The 17,026-nt window shown below is 45.1% G+C and overlaps 1 protein-coding gene across 2 annotated transcripts; it reads left to right on the forward strand.

Moving 5' to 3' along the window:
• Positions 1-429: 429 nt before the first annotated feature.
• Positions 430-17,020, forward strand: PRKAG1 (protein kinase AMP-activated non-catalytic subunit gamma 1). 2 transcript variants are annotated; one of them, XM_081900767.1, is made up of 11 exons: positions 430-559; positions 6,769-6,817; positions 8,637-8,746; positions 8,983-9,064; positions 9,172-9,230; positions 9,844-9,889; positions 10,835-10,889; positions 13,484-13,610; positions 13,783-13,948; positions 15,555-15,592; positions 16,655-17,020. In XM_081900767.1, the coding sequence occupies exons 1-11, from the start codon at positions 551-553 to the stop codon at positions 16,979-16,981; spliced, it is 1,068 nt and encodes a 355-aa protein (XP_081756893.1). In that variant the 5' UTR covers positions 430-550; the 3' UTR covers positions 16,982-17,020. The 2 variants fall into 2 exon arrangements, with proteins under 2 accessions (XP_081756893.1, XP_081756894.1); XM_081900768.1 differs by having other exon boundaries at positions 8,640-8,746.
• The last annotated feature ends 6 nt before the right edge of the window (positions 17,021-17,026 follow it).

Below are 17,026 nucleotides of genomic sequence, written 5' to 3' on the forward strand. Positions count from 1 at the left end.
GGGCTTCCTGGTTACTTTTGGCACCATTACTCCCTGGAGGCAGCTGCCCACAGGAAATAGTGGAAACATCAAGGGAGAATTTAGGAGCCAGGAGTTTATTCTCTTTCTAACTTGGGTCTTCTTTTGTGTGGTGAGGATAACTGATGTTGCTGTTAATTATTACCTTCAGAGAAGCCGGAAGCCTGTGTGGCACAGCAATTAAAGAACTGCTGGCATTGCAGGGGGTTGGACTAGATGACCGGGAGGATCCCTTCCAAAACTACGAGTCTATATCCTTAGACTTCTGCGCCTCGAGCGAGATTTGTGCCCAGGTTTGGTGGGCGGAGCCATAGAGGAAGGAGGCGGGCGGGCGCGGAAACCTCCTTATTTTTACGTCCGGACGTGGAGCGGCGCCCTTTTCTTTTTTGTTCCTTCCGCTTCCGTTCACGTGACGCCGCGTCCTGGCGGAAGTGAGGGCAGTGATGCGTCAAGGCGGACGCTCAGGTTTATGCTTGGGCGGTAACTGGAGCGGGAGCCGCCACCTCTTCTCACGGGGGCAGCGGCGGGGATCATGGAGGCGGTAAGTGGCAGCGGGGCTCGGGACTTTCCGTCTCGTGCTCCCTCCCTCCTTCCTTCCGCTCGGCTCCAAGGAGGGGGGTTTCCTGCTGCTCCTCCCTTTCCCCACCCTAAATAGAGAGCTCTGGGGGCCGCAGGGACTTCATTGGGTGGGGGTCTTTTAAGCTAGGCTGCAGGATCATGGTTGAGTTGGAAGGGACTTGGAGGGTCGTCCAGTGCAGCCCCTTTTGCCCAGCGCGGAACTCGAACCCAGGACCCGGAGCTCTAAGAGTCTCGCGCTCTACCGACTGAGCTATCACATCGGGGCTAGATGGTGTGTGTCGTGCCAGTACCTGTAGCTGTATGTCTCCGACTACTTTATTTCGTAAAATTTATGCGCTTCTTGATTGTGAAAAAACCAAACCAAGCCTCAAAGCAGTTCACAAAAAGATAAAACCGTGAAATCGAGAAAGGTTCGTGACCCTCCTAAAACAAGCAGAAGTTAAAAGACTAGAACAGATTAGAATCACTTCAACTTCCTAAGCATCTGGGTCGGCTTGTCTAAACAGGAGAGGTTTCAGCAGGTGCCGGATCTTTCCAGAGTACAGTGGAGGCGCCTGTTTGAGCTCTCAATAGGCTGGGAGTTCCGTAGCTGCCATATTACTAAATGGTCCAGTTCTTACAAGTGCAGAATGGGTATTACGTGGCACCTGTAGTAGTACCATATAGGCTGATCAAAATGGTCTAGTGAGCACATGCATATATTATATATGTGTGTGCATAGATAGTGTGTGTGTAATTGCTGCTTTTATGTAGTGCTTTTAGAGTGTGCAGAGTGCTCCATGTAAATTATCTTAGGAACCTGCACCTGCATGATGACACTAAAGATAAGTTGGTTGTTATCCCCATATTGTAAATGGCTGGGCTGAGGTGGAGTGAGAGTAACTTGTTCCTGGTTGTCAATGCAAATGTTACTGCAGCCTGCTTGTAACTATTCATACTTAAGACAGAACTATAGGGGTGTAAAAGAATGTCTGGGGTGTTGGTGGGGGCACATAAAGATGCTAGCAGCTATTTCTGTGACTGATTTGAAAAGCTTTAAGATGCAATTAACTCCTCAAGTACATTTGCTGATCTGGATCTCTGTTGCATATCTTCTCCTTAAGGATACAATGAAAAAAACCCACTTATTTTAACTGGGTATAGGATTGCAAGTTAACTTAGCCACCTCCTTCCCTCTTTGGGAATGAAAAGGAGGCAGAGCCAGTGCTGCTTCCCATCCACTGGGACTGCTAAGAAGCCATTTGCCTTGGGAGCAGCTGCTGTCAGGAAAAGTAACTTCTCTGCAAATACAGCCTTAACCTCTCAGAACTGTGTGCACTGATGGGATGCACAGCAGCAGTGTCTTCTGATTCCTCCTGGAGGGAACGTGGGGCAGGCAAAGGTCACAGTCCTTTGCAGAGTTAGATTAACTCCATGAGATTTACTTCTGAGTAAACATGGGTATGTGGTGCGATGCGGCCTAGCATGTTGCAGCATCATGAAATATCTGCTCTGCCTCTGTACTTATCCTTCTTTCAAGATAATGTGTGTTCTATTCATAGCGATGCTTCAGTGCAACAAGCATAATGCAATATGCCATTAACATTCTCTTATAAAAATCGTTATGAGGCATTATTATGCCAGAAGCATCTTTTTTAATCCACCTCAATTTTTCTTTTTAATATTTCTTTTCATTAAATATATTCATTTAATATTTCTTTTCATTAAATGAAAAACATGGAATTCTGTATCATGTAAGAACTAAGGAAATGGAGAAAGAAAATACAATTTAGTTAAAAGTAAAAATTAAACATAAAAAGGAGAGTGCCTCAAGTTTGGGTTGCATTCAGAATCCCAGGAAGAAGAATACTTATTGGTATTGGAGCATAATAACATGCCCCTTTTTGTTTTGCTTTGTAAGTATCAGTCTGTTGTCCTTGAAGGTATTGTGATATTCTTACTTGAAGCGTTACTAATAATTCTTTGTCGTGGTGTATCTCACTGGAGGCATTTGATCTAACCTGATAATTTGCCAAAGCTTTGCGCCCCTGGAAGGAATTTGAAATGTTGCCTCTGCCCTGTTCAGATGGCTTAATTTTTTTCAAAAATCCTGGCTGCCGGGTGCCTCTTTCCTGTATTGTGGAGACTGTGGGAGGAACAATGGCATGGTAGAAATTGTTATTGGTGTGCTCAGGCGTGGCCAGGAATAGGAAGCCATAAAGCCTGCTCAGCTTGTTTTCTGGTGACTATTACGTAGATACCAACGGTAGAAATAGTGGCCAGAAGCCTTTACTGTCACAGCAAATGTTCAAGTTCTCTGAAAAGTCTACACTTTTCAGAGTCCATGAGGAGGGCAATTTCTCCAGCTGCCTTTAAATCCAATTATCTATGCTCATGAGAGCCTGTCTCCTCTCTAATTCTGTTGCTGTTTGCTACATGTGAGCAGAGGCTTGTTGCCACTGAGCCCGTGACCTTCCCTAGTCTAATCCCAATTCTTATTTATATCCCCCAATGGTGCCTCCTGCATGACGCACAAACTGGTGTGGAACTACAGCAGGAGTGACAGCCCACCAGTTCTGGACACTGGCAAGCAAAGAGAGCTGGCACACATGGGTGATGATGGCTCAATAGGTTTGCAGGCTACGTATATACGGGGAAGTGCTGGGTTGCAGCGGAACAGTTTTCTTTTAAATGCAGATATTTATCTGTATTGCTCACGCTTTGTGAGATTGCCTGCCTGTAGTGTTTGAAGCCAGAGTGTGTGCTGAAGCTAAATGTTGGGTTTATGTACAGATAGACACTCATACAGAGACTGTAGTTAAATAATCCCTGTGCATATGTGCCTGAGTTGGGAGTATGTGCAAGTATATGGAGGCTTCTGTAGCGCGAATTATCTTTTTAAATGAGATATGAAACAAAAAAAAAGTAATAATCCTTTTTAAAATTATAAAGGTGATGGCAACTGACATTCAAGGAATTATAGTTACCCGGAGCATGAACTTGGTGGTAGTAGTAGTAGTAGTAGTAATAATAATAATAATAATAATAATTAATAATACTGTACTGCCCTGCCTATTTGACTGGGTTGCCCCAGCCACTTTTAATCAGCTCCCAACAAAATATAATAATATAAAAACACAGTGAAACATTCAAATATTAAAAACTTCATTACAGTGGTACCTCGGGTTACATACGCTTCAGGTTACATACGCTTCAGGTTACAGACTCTGTTAACCCAGAAATAGTACCTCGGGTTAAAAACTTTGCTCCAGGATGAGAACAGAAATTGGTGCGGCGGCAGCGGGAGGCCCCATTAGCTAAAGTGGTACCTCAGGTTAAGAACAGTTTCAGGTTAAGAACGGACCTCTGGAACAAATTAAGTACTTAACCCGAGGTACCACTGTATAATGGGCTGCCTTCAGATGTCTACAAAACATCATATAGTCGTTCAGCTCTTTGACCTCTGCTGGGAGGGCATTCTCCAGGACAGGCCCTCTGCCTGGTTCCCTGTAGCTTCAGGTCTCGCAGTGAGGGAACCACCACGAGGCCCACGGAGCAAGGACCACCTCAGTGTCTGGGCTGGACAATGGAAGTGAAGAGGCTCCTTCGGGTCTACGGGGCCAAGGCAGTTTAGGGCTTTAAAGATCATCACCAACAATTTGAATTCATAGAATCTTGAGAGTTGAAAGAGACCCAAGGGACATCTAGTCCAACCATGATTACTATATCTCTCCTTTTTGAATGTTTGGTAATCTGCTCTAGTAAGGCATCATCCAAGTATTCAGTCTGGCTTGGTGGTCTATAGTACTCACCCACAGTAAGGTAACTGTTGTTTCTTTCTCCTACAATTTTTACTCATATACTCTCAATCTGCTTTCCATGCTCCACGTCATGGATTTTTTCACAAGTGTACACATCCTTTACATATAATTCTACTTCTCCTACCTTCCTATTTGGTCTATTCCTTTTGAACAGGTTATATCCCTCAATTCCTACATTCCAGTCTCATCGCACCAGGTTTCAGTAATGTCTACCAGGTCGTATTTGCCATCCTGTATCAATTAATCTTGATCCGGGACGCAGGTGGCGCTGTGGGTTAAAGCCTCAGCGCCTAGGACTTGCCGATCGAAAGGTCGGCGGATCGAATCCCTGCGGCGGGGTGCGCTCCCGCTGCTCGGTCCCAGCGCCTGCCAACCTAGCAGTTCGAAAGCACCTCTGGGTGCAAGTAGATAAATAGGGACCGCTTACCAGCGGGAAGGTAAATGGCGTTTCCGTGTGCGGCTCTGGCTCGCCAGAGCAGCGATGTCACGCTGGCCACGTGACCCGGAAGTGTCTCCGGACAGCACTGGCCCCTGGCCTCTTGAGTGAGATGGGCGCACAACCCCAGAGTCTGTCAAGACTGGCCCGTACGGGCAGGGGTACCTTTACCTTTTTACCTATCAATTAATCTTACTTGTTTCCCATACCCTGTGCATTTGTGTAGAGACAGACAACTGAAACCATAAGCCATTCCTCCAGCTACTTCCTTCCTGTAGTATCTTGCCCTTTAGTAGGTTTCTGGAGCAGCTTCAATTATGCAAAATCAAAAGAGAAACTTACCCTGTGGAAACCTTCTTTTTCTTGAAAATATTTCCCCCCACATCCTTACAAGAGAGGCTATGTGCAGATGTTTTCACATGCCATGATGATGATGATTTATTGAATTTATATACTGCCCTATACCCGGAGGTCTCTTGATTAACGTTTAATCAGAGGCCATGTAGAACTGTTCTGGAGTTCCTATGTCTGTACTGAAGGCTACAGGCTGATCACCCACATCCTGCAGAATGTACCGTATGTTAAGAAAACTGTGATGAAGTTTGAATGCTGCTGTGAAAGTTACATTTCCTGAGAACTTCTGTGTGTCCAACAATCTGGATTTTCTTTGATTTACTTGTAGTCCTTAAGACTGAAAACATGGAAGAATTTTGCACCCTTCACATTTCTGAAATAATTTTGTTCAGCGCAAATTCATCTAGAACACCTTCTTGTCACCTGCAGCAAGATGTTTGCTGGTTTTGGTTTCAACCAGTGCAATCTGCTTGGGAAGCCTGCTTTTCTGGTTATCTTTGGCTTACATTTTCTCCTGTAAACACCGTTTTGTGTGTGTGAGGTAGACAAACGTCTTTCTGTAGGCAGACTCCTGGTTGGACTGCAGCAAGAATCTTGGCCCAGAGTTCAGCTTTAAATTGTACTGTACAGGTTTTGTTGCTCAGGTGAGGCTTGGCCACACTTCCCTTTGCTGTGAAGACCTTTCCTATTTTAATATGACCAGGCTCTCTGGGCAAGTTTTGAATGGTGGCGGCTTCCTTCCCAGCTTGGAAGTGGACAGCTGGGGTTTGTCATGCCCTGGAAACTATGCTGACCATTGTGGGAACATAATGAAGTTTTCGTGGGAGAGGGGACAGGAGTCACCGAGGGCACAGATCCACCCTTCCAGCTGCTGGGAAGGAGCCTGCAGAAGTGTGATTGTCAGCATTTCCTCTGTGCTCACATTCCCTGACTTTAAGGAGGTGGGTCTCCTGAACTGGAAGTCTTAATTGGACAGCAAAGGGACTGCCAGCAGTCTTGTTCGGGGTCAGCTGTGGGATGCATAGTTGCATCCTGGACATAAAAAATGAGAATGTCCTCCCCCTTCACACACACAAGCGCTCTCTGAGGGATGTCTTCCTGCTGTGCCACCACGTGCTTTGTGGACTTGTGTGTGTGCATGGGCTGTATCTGTGCGTACGTAAGTTTTCTTCCTTGCATCATCCTAACCATCCTGTGAAGTAACTAGGCTGAGTAATAGCGACAAGCTGAGCTTCATGGCTGAAAAGGAATATGAACCCATTCAAATCCCGGTAGCCTGGATGCCCAAGATGTTTCTTTCCTTTCTGAACTGTTCATACAATAGTTGCAGTCAAGCATCTCTCTTGCATGTGTCTGTCTTTTGTGTGTGTGTGTGTGTGTGTGTGTCAGTCAGTCAGTCAGTCAGTCAATCAATCAATCTCCCCTTAGCTCAGATTTGGGGAAGCTGTGGCTCTCTAGGTGACATTCAGCTACACCTCCCATAATTCCTGACCATTGTCCATGTTGGCCGCTGCAGGATGCTGGAGGAGTTGTAGCTAATCACCCCTGATCTCCTATTTCTCTGTGTTTTATTCTTTGCAGGCCACTGTTCCTGAGAGTGGACTGGAGAAAAGCCTGCCCTTGTCAGAAGGTGAGTGTCACACCTCGGGAGGATGCTGTGGGGTGCTGAGCAGAGGATGGTCTATGCGTGTGATGACATTATGAAGATACGGTGCTTGAAATGTGCCTTTGGAGAGCACTGTTCACCTTTCAGTCAGCAAGACCCTCCTGGATGATAGGATGCTCACAGGCTCTCACAGGTTTTCCTAAGGGATTCTGGCTTACTTTGACCATGGCTCCACCAATATTTGCTTGGCTTACAAACCAGCCTCCATTTTTCCTTGCCATCACCACCCACAAGTCTTCTGGCATCCTTAAAGGTCTTGGGGGGGGGAAAAGTCGGGGATTTCCCTCATTCATGTTTGGGTGGGGTGGGGAAAGAAAATAAGAAAAAAGAAAAAAAAAAGAAAATAAGAAACAGCAGGAAAAGACTTCACTCCCAAGTCTTAGGTGCTCCTTTGTGCCTTCAGGGATAGCTCAGTTGGTACGAGAGCATGAGACTCTTAATCTCAGGGTTGTGAGTTAGGCAAAAGCTTCCTGCATTGCAGGAGGTTGGACTTGATTATCTTTGTGTGCCCTCCAACTCTATGATTGTAAGGCCTGGAGAAGTGGAGTTGTATCTCACTTGCACAGAGGCTTGACTACGAAAAGGAATGAAGGGAAAGACTCACTGCAATTTTTTCTTTCTCAAACCACCGTTCACATGAGTCCCAGGCCCAGTGAAAGGGTGGATAAGGCTGTTGAGCATTTGGCTTGGAATCACTTGTCACTGGTAAGATAGTGATTTGTGGACACTTTCCCTTGGCCATAGGCTGACTCATTGTCATGTGTTTTCGCACTCTGAGACTTACTGAACTTTGACATTTTTTCTATATGCCTTCCTACACCCCTCAGGCTTACTCCTCGATCCCCAGAGTAGGTCACTCTAGACCAGGCAGGGGGAACCTGCAGCCCTGGGACTCCAGCTCTCATCAGCCTTTACTAGCATGGCTAATGGTCAGGAATGATGGGAGCTGTGGTCCAGCCCTTCTGCTCTAGACCATTGAGCCTTGCATTGCCACCTCACCAAAAGTCGAGGGTTTCTTCATCACCGTCTTTCTCTCCAGAACAAGCCAAAATATCATTTTCCCACCCAAAGTGGCTGTCTGAGCAATTCAGAGCAGAAGTAAAGGATGCAATTGCTGCCTTTCCAGGAACGGCCACTACCCCTTTTTAGGTTCATAGCTTCTCGTCTCTTTAAGACGCTTTCCTTCCCAGGGCAGGCCTTCAGGTAGTCTCCCAGCCTCCTGCTCGGTAGTAGTGTGGCCTCAGCATCCTGAGAATCTCTAGCTCCAGTTTTTGAAAGCAAATGATATTGCATGGCTGTGGAGATAAGCTGGGAAACTCAGGAGAAAGGCCTGAACCAGGACGGGTTGGAAGGAGTCATGGGTGCTCTAATTCCTTGGTGGGTAGAAACAGCAGAATGGAAGGTGTAAAAGGCTATACAACGAAATGCAGATTTGCTTGATTTCCGTGAGTGTTTTAATGCATGGCAGATTTAGTCCTGAGAATAATATCATTGCTGTTCTATTGTAAGCTCCTTGAGGCAGGGCTCTCTCTCCCTCCCCACACCCAGCTTATATTATTCTGTAAAGCAATGAGGATATACAAAAATAAATAATAATGAGACATAATTCTAGTGTATTCTAACCCTCGGATGAATGGGAACTCCTGCTCTGCAGACTTCCACTGCTTCTGCACCACAGAAAACTCCAAATCTCATGCTCCTCCTTTGCCTTCTGTTCCCTTTTGAGAGGTGAAGAGCGTTTTGGCAGTCTGCACTCATAGGCCCCTTGTTCTTGTTTCTGCAGCAGATGAGGATTCCGGCAGTGGCATCTACACATGCTTCATGAAATCGCATCGCTGCTACGACCTCATTCCAACGAGCTCCAAGCTTGTGGTCTTTGACACTTCTCTGCAGGTGAGTAGCACCATGTTCTTCCAGAGGGCAGAGGAGGAGGAGCCTCTAGCAGCCTTCCAAGATTCCTAGCCAAAGCCTCATTCCTTCTTAACAGTTGGCCACAAAGTGGGGACGCCCACAGACAGGAGCAGGGTTTCTGCATAAGTGGGACAGAGTCTTTGAGCTGGCTTCCAATAACGGAATCGAGTAGTTGAATTGGCCCTGCTGTGTGACTGTACTTTTTGTTTGACTTTCAGGTCAAGAAAGCCTTCTTTGCGCTGGTGACTAATGGTGTGAGAGCCGCCCCACTCTGGGACAGCAAAACACAAAGCTTTGTAGGTAAGTGTATCTCCTCTGAAGCACACAAGGCAGATATCTTTTGTCTTCCTGCCCACCCCGTCGGCTGCTTAAGCTGAACTCTTTCCTCCCTTTTCTCTGCCGTATAGGAATGCTCACAATCACGGATTTCATCAACATCCTGCATCGCTATTACAAATCAGCCATGGTAAGTACATTTTGGGCAATATCATCCCCTTCTACGTTAAAAAAGGCCAATATATACTGAGATGATTTTGTCCGGAAAGTGGTCTTTAATACAGAATTGTCAGCTGACATGGAATCTTGACTATTTTGAGTTTCCCAAGAACAAGTTTCTAGCCCCTAGGACTTCTGAAAGTTTTCCTCTGCAATGAGTGAGTGGGAACATACAGATGAGAGAGGGTGAGTTTGGGGCTGGACTTCAGTTTTGGTCTCAGGAGGGTTTTTCTATTCTGTTCAATAATTTCTATGCTCCAGTCAGTTCCAGGATGGTTAGCAGTACAAAACAGAGTGTAACAAATCTAAAAATAATACATTCAGTGAAAAGAAAAGAAAAAGGACACAGCAGCAATAAGCTCTTCACTCATTGTAGACACTGATGTTACTCTCTGGAGTCCAGAGCTCTAGTCAGCTGGGTCCTGCCTCTGATATTGGTGGGGGAACGACTTCTTCCATAGCTGGGATATTAAATTCCACCCTGAGTTCCCAAAGCAAGCTGGAGCTCCCAACACTTGCAGAGGTGGCCCAAAGACCTGTGATTCCGTTGCATTGATGATCTGCTCTGATTCTGGTGTCTGCAGGTGCAGATCTATGAGCTGGAGGAGCACAAGATCGAAACATGGCGAGGTGAGGAGAAGGAGGGTGATGGTGTGGGGCAAATACAGTACGGAGCACTTCTGGAGGGCAAGAATTAGAACCAGAAGAATATGTGTCGAGTGTGTCCAGCCTTGGTGGAGAAGGAGTTGCTATGCATTTGGCAAAGCGCTTTTCTTCCTCCATGGTTTCCAATTCATGCCCTCCTTCCCCTGGCCAGCAGGAGGAGCTGTAGGTTTCTCTTGCTCCCCATGCATAGAACATAGCTGGCAAGTGTCCCTTATTTGAAGGGACAGTCCCTTATTCCAGCGCCATGTCCTGCTGCTGTCCTTTATTGATGGATGTCCCTTAAATGATGTCCCTTAAATTTCAAAGGAAGCAGCTCCTCTCCCTCCCTCCCTGCCGGCCAGGGAGGAGGGAGGCTCCAACTGTGTTGCTTGGCTGTGTTGCTCACCCAATAAGAAGTCTAAGAACGACTGGCGGGTGGAGCTTGCATGCCTTGTGTTTGGCTAGTTAATGCAAGCTGAGGGGTTTTTTGAATGCTGGATGCCATTTTGTTGCACGTGCTGCTGCAAACTTTGCAGTGCAAAGCCAGGCCGGGCAGCCATTTTAAGTTGATGCATAGGCCTTGTGGTGCATGTGATTCAGATTCTATTCAGTTGAACCTCTGGTTACAAAGTTGGTTGGACAGTGTTCTCGAAGCTATCAGCGTGAGTTTGACCAGATTGCAGGAGGACAGGAAGACTGGAGTGCTTGGAACAGGTGAGGCTGCAGGTCCCTTATTTTGGCTTCTGGTCCCTTATTTTCAAGGCTGCCGGTCCCTTATTTTCAAATCTGTAAGTTGACAGCTATGGCATAGAATCATAGAATTGTAGAGTTGGAAGGGACCCTGAGGATAACGCAGTATCTGTGTTTCCTCTGCTGCCTCCCAACACTTTGGTTCCATTGCATAACTGAGACTTTTTCTCCCACATACAGAAGTCTACCTGCAGGACTCCTTCAAGCCCCTGGTCTGCATTTCACCTAGTGCCAGGTAAGAAGCTCTGCCCATATGTGGTTGGGGGCTAAACTCTGTCTGCATTTTTTAAAAAAAAAAGTCTTGCCATGTTCTTGCTTTCTACCACCGCCCCATCTGGCAGCCTCCTCATTTTGCCCTGCCAAAGCCGCCACCGGTCAGTGGATTCCTCAGTCATCTCTTGCCCCTGGACTGTAGTGATCTGCCTCTTGTGCCTTGGTGGTCCTCTGCACAAGCGCATTCTGATCTCCTTTCCTCTCCAGTACCTCCTGAGTTGCTCAGGCCACAAGCCCTGTGATGAAAGTACCCACAGAAAAGCAGGTGACTGGTGCCAAGCTAAAGGCATAGAGAGAGGGCTTTGGCTTGTATCTAGCGAAGCTCTCCCATTGGCGGAAGGACAGCCCCTTGTGCAATGCAACTTCCCCTTCCCCTCTTCTCCCCACATAATTTGTGTGTGTATGCATGGGGTCGTAGAAGGAGCAGAAATTCCACTGGTTAGGGGGAAGCCCTTGTGCAAACCAGGCGACTATGATTCTATGATTCTATGACTTCATTGGATACAACCCCATACACTTTGGGCCATACACATGTGGGTACTGTATGCATCTACATGCAATATCGGCACCCTGAGAACCTCAGCTTCTCTTTTATAATAATAAATTTTATTTATATCCCGCCCTCCGCAGCCGAAGCCGGGCTCAGGGCGGCTAACAACAATCAAATAATCAAACAGTCAAATAATCACACATTCTAAAAATATTTCATTATAAAAATTAATTAAAATCAAATTGATGGCAACCGATTAAGCAAAATTCTGTGCAGGTTGCCAGAGGAGGGAGTCAGGCTGCGCCCTGACCAAAGGCTTGGTGGAACAACTCTGTCTTGCAGGCCCTGCGGAAAGATGTCAGGTCCTGCAGGGCCCTAGTCTCTTGTGACAGAGTGTTATGAACCAAGTTTCTAGCTCTCTTGGTTATGAGGAGAAATAATTTAGAAACAAGGGGACAGTTTTTAGGGAAGGCTAGACAATAGTGGGATTCTACATAGTTCTTCCCTAGAAAGCTTTCTGCCCTGCACCTTAAGTCCATTCCTTGCCACAAAATAATTTGCAAGCTGAAAAGAAATGGTCCCTTAAGAGACAAGGATAAATTACAGAATACACAAACACTTCATTTAAATGCTTTTGAGTGGATATCACTGATCTACAGTCTTTATTAGAGTTCCTCTCACCATAGTTCTGTAAAAAGGAGGTGACTATTATTGCTGCATTACAGATGAGGAACTGATGCTGAAAGATGGTGAACTTGCTTTATGGCATAGATGGGCAACTAGCGGCCTACAGGCTGAGCAATTTTTATTTGAACCCTGCTGGTCCCACCAAATTTCAGTTGAGGTGTGGTAAACTATTTACTCATAGCGATACGAAACTATTTACTCATAGCGATACGTTGTACAAGAGAGAAGGAGGGACTGCACTTCAGTGTAACACCTCTCTCTTTGATTTTTGTCTGTAATGTCACAGCTGTGCTTGATCCCATGTGTTGCTGCATGAAAGTAAGCCCTTTCTGCAGGGGTGGGGAACCTTGAGTACTCCTGGTGTTGTTGGACTACAACTCCCATAATTCCTGACCGTTGGCTGTGCCAGCTTGGGCTGAGGGGAGTTGGGCAGCCAGAGCCACAGTTTCCACATCCCTGCTGTAGTTCCGCCAAGTTTCTTTAGAAACCTGGCAACCTGTATGGATTTTTGTGTGTGTGACAAAGTACACTTTTGCCCTCCTCCCTCCCTGGCTGCTGTCTGGAAACTAGAGCAGCCCCAGAGAATAGAGAAATAGGCTATTCCTGTTCTAGGCCCCCCATAAGGTCTATGAGATTATGATATTAACTCATTATTATGTTCCTGGGACTACTTGGATTCCCATCTGGCCAACTTTCCCAGTCAAGAGGAAGGAATTGTGAGATGGATTCCCCCCAATATGCAACTGATTTTTTAAAAATATGTTTTTTATTAAAGATTTATTAGTTTACAAAGATATGTGCATTGTCTCTTTTTCAAGTTGTGTTTTCTACAGATGTTTCATTTGTTGTGAGACATTAGTGTTACATACAGTATATGCAACTGATTTTCATCATCTGTTTGTGAGTGACTTTCCCACAAAATGGTGCCCAAAATGGATTACAAGATATCAAATGAACAGTTGTGAGTACGGTAATTGTCATTCCACAGTGGTTCACCACAATTCACTTACATGCCTCAGATGGTGGTGCTATTCTTTAAGTATTTAGTATTTATTATGTCTGTTAGTCACTTATATACAAAAGTCTCAAAGTGACTTAGCAAGATAAATACTAGCTACACCTCTCACTTGTGGCAGCCTTCCTTCCCAGCTCTCACCGGTGTCTTCCTTCTCCCTCTGTCCTCTCCTTGGGATAGGTTGGACCATCAATTAAATAGAGCAAAACCCAGAAGTCATTGCCTCTCCTCCAAGAATCCCAGATGCACCTCCTCTTTCTCTCTCCCCCTCTCCCTGAGCTTTTGACACATCCCTTGTCAGGCTCCTGGGTGCCCTTGTTGCTTCTCATCTGTGATATGCTTCCCCCAAACTTGTGACTTCCAGCCTGTATGATGCAGTCACCTCCTTGATCCGGAACAAGATCCACCGCCTGCCTGTCATCGACCCTGACTCTGGGAACACGCTGTACATCCTGACCCACAAGCGTATCCTCAAGTTCCTCAAGCTGTTTGTGAGTGACCCCTGGCGCAGGCCAGCTCGAATATTTACGGCTGGCATTGCTGCATTCCTCCCCCGTCCCTCTGCCCCGGAGCTGTTTGGCATAGCTGTGAGGTGCCATCTTGTTCCTTTTTGTCCACAGAGTTCCAGGTTGCTATAAGAAACTGTATCTTCTTATCCTGCAGATTGCAGAGTTTCCCAAGCCAGAATTCATGTCCAAAAGCATCGAGGAGCTGAAGATTGGCACCTACGAAAATATTGCCATGGTCAATACCAACACCCCTGTTTATGTGGCGCTGGGCATCTTTGTACAACAGCGGGTTTCTGCGTTGCCTGTGGTGGATGAGTCAGGTGAGGTGCATCTCTGCAGGGAGTGGAGCTCAGCCAATGTAGACAGTCAGGGTTCAAGAACTTCTTGTCTATCAGTGGATTATATATAGTCTCTTGGAAACCGCAGTGTGAACAAGAAGGTGCACTGTGTTAAAAATAAGAACTGGATAAGTTAAGCCTTTTAACTTGAACAACTTTCCCAACGATATAATTACAAAGTGATCTAAAATACCTTGGAAAGATTCCCTAGTCAAATGTCTGGGTAGATACAGGTAGGTATGTTGGTCTGCCGTAGTCAAAACAAAATAAAAAAATTCCTTCCAGTAGCACCTTAGAGACCAACTAAGTTTGTTATTGGTATGAGCTTTCGTGTGCATGCACACTTCTTCAGATACCTGGGTAGATAGATATCACAAGATCTAAATAATCTATCTAAATACAATCATTAAAAGTTGATACTTGAAGTTAAAAGTGAATTGAACTGTTGGCCACAGTGGAATACACCTTGGCTAAAGAAAACCATGGTTCTAAATATGATAATCCTACCAAAAGTTATATTCATACTATTGAACTCTTTAATGGTAAAGAGTTCTTCCTGAAATTCTTGATAACTAGCAAAGGAGCTTTAAGGATGTTATTTGGCAAATGAAAAAAGTAGCCATAAAAACTCAGAGGAATAAAAATGGAGAGATAGCCGTTCCACCTATTACAATATATTATGAAGAGGCTATAATTGCTCACCTGAGAATGTGGTTCTATCCTGACAAGTTATTGGTCTTAGAACAGATTAATATTTTAGCAAGTTTAAAGAGTATCTTATGGTGTGGTACACAATTTAATAAAGAAAGGATTAGCTCAAACCCATGTATATCAGCTATGCAGAATAACTGGTGTACATTATAAGCAGAGGGAAGACAACATTTTATAATAATTAAATACATTTTTATAATATAATTTATAATATAATTATAATATAATTTTTATATTATTATAATTATAATTATTGTAATGTTATAGTACTATAGTATAATTATTATTATACTTAAATACCTTTTATAATAATTAAATAAAGGAAGAAAATTTGCTGTATTTTGCTGTATTTTTGGAAATTATATGGATTTATGGAGCTTAGGAAATTATTTTAGGAAGATTCTGTACTGGTGTTATATAAAACTGTATGTGTGGTTTCTCTTGGCTGTTTATTTAGTTTGGTTTATTTTTAAAAAAACGATTATAGAATGCTTTACGTGCTCATTTTTGTTTGTTTGTTGAAAGGTCAGGGTCTGCACCCATGAAATAATAACTGTTCATGTTCAGGATCTGGCTACTATGTGTGGGTCAGAAAAGAATTTCTTCCTCTGCCAAGCTCTAATTGGCTAGTGACCCAAGAGTGTTTTTCCCCTGTGTGGGTTGCTATTCTTCTCGGAACCACCTCCAGCCATTGATCCTCTAAGCCGCATTTTCTAACACACCTGCTTTTTGCTTGTAATGCATTGCACTCCAAATTGTGGGGCGTAGTGCAGCCAAAACAATCATTGCAGCATAGATATGAACAACATACGATATCAGGAGGGAAGCGAGTAAAATATTGAGATCACCTCACAAAACTCCTATCTCTGTCTTTCAGGCCGGGTTGTAGACATTTACTCCAAGTTTGATGTCATTGTAAGTATCTCCCCTGTCTTTGATGAATGCAGCTGGGATAGCTCAATTGGTAGAGCATGAGGCTCTTAATCTCAGGGTCGTGGGTTTGAGCCCCGCAGTGGGCAAAAAGATTCCTGCTTTGCAGAGGGTTGGACTAGATGACCCGTGGGTCTCTTTCAGCTCTGCAATTCTATGTTTCTGTGCATGGGAGTACATTTTGCCTTGCTTGCAGGCCCTTTCTCCCCAAATATTTTTCACGGGGCTCCATTTGGGTGTTAGGCATACCTGCAAAACTGGTGTGGTTTTAAGCTCTGGATGTTAAAGGGGCCAGGAAGCCTCCGTTTCTCCTTTCCCACAGCAGAGAAAGTGTTGGTGATGTGGGCTAGTAGCCAATAGAATTTGGTTGGTGGCGCTTTCCTCAGAGTCCAGTTGACTAGAGTCAGGAAGTAATGTTTCCTTGGCTCATGCTGGCTTAGACCACATTAACATCACACATTTAAGTTACTATGGGATCACCTTAAGCAGTTATAGCTTCTCCCAAAGAATTCTGGGAGCTATAATTCATTAAGGGTGCTGGGAGTTGCTAGGAGGCAAACTGCAGCTCCCAAAATTATTTGGGGGAAACTACGACCAGTTTAAGTGGCATTGCAGTACTTTAAATGTAGGGTGTGAATGTGGCCTTTGTGACCTTGGAGTCCCACCCCTTTCCTCCATGGAACATGACTTGGCTCACTCCCTTAAATCACCTGTGGGAATTTACTTTTGTTGACATTCTACAATGCAGCTGCTGGCTGGGTCTAACTTGTGTTGGCACCACAGAGCACTGATGAAAGAATGATCCTGTATTGTTGCAAGGAATGCGCCTCTGGTCTTTCTGTCTTATCTTCTGTAAATGTGCTGCAAGCAGCCCTAGCATGGAAGCGCACCATGCAGATTCTAATTTCACAGAGTGGGGAGAAACATTCTCCCACATTCTTGCAGCCCGGGGTGCACATGGACATGGGGGGAACAGACTTTGGGAGTGGCATGAAGGTCAAGTATGCCACCAGATCTCCTCACCTTGTCTGTCTTCTCTGTGACTAGAACCTGGCAGCAGAGAAAACGTACAACAACCTGGATGTGACGGTGACCAAGGCATTGCAGCATCGCTCACAGTACTTTGAGGGTGTGCTCAAGTGTTACAAGCATGAGACTCTGGAGACAATAATCAACCGGTTGGTGGAGGCCGAGGTAATCCCTGGTGGAAACTCCCTATCTGGAGTTAAAACGCTCAGCAAAGTTAAACTTAATAGAGGCAACTCCCCATTTTACACCGGGATTATGTTCCGAGGCACCACGTGTTTAAGTGAAATCACGTATATTGGGAACATGGGTGAAAAAACCTGCAAACACTACAGTTGGCGCCTCTAAGCCTCCTTGCTCAGACTCCAACTCTCTACATGCCTCAAAGGACTC

This window comes from Podarcis melisellensis (genome assembly GCF_964234715.1).
Source record: "Podarcis melisellensis genome assembly, chromosome: 2".
NCBI lineage: Eukaryota > Metazoa > Chordata > Lepidosauria > Squamata > Lacertidae > Podarcis > Podarcis melisellensis.

What these genes read in the sequence shown, in the direction of transcription:
- PRKAG1 (XM_081900767.1), top strand. An exon ending in AAGCCTGCCCTTGTCAGAAG is followed by an intron (nt 6,818 to 8,636) that starts GTGAGTGTCACA and finishes TTGTTTCTGCAG; the next exon opens with CAGATGAGGATTCCGGCAGT. An exon ending in CAAAACACAAAGCTTTGTAG is followed by an intron (nt 9,065 to 9,171) that starts GTAAGTGTATCT and finishes TCTGCCGTATAG; the next exon opens with GAATGCTCACAATCACGGAT.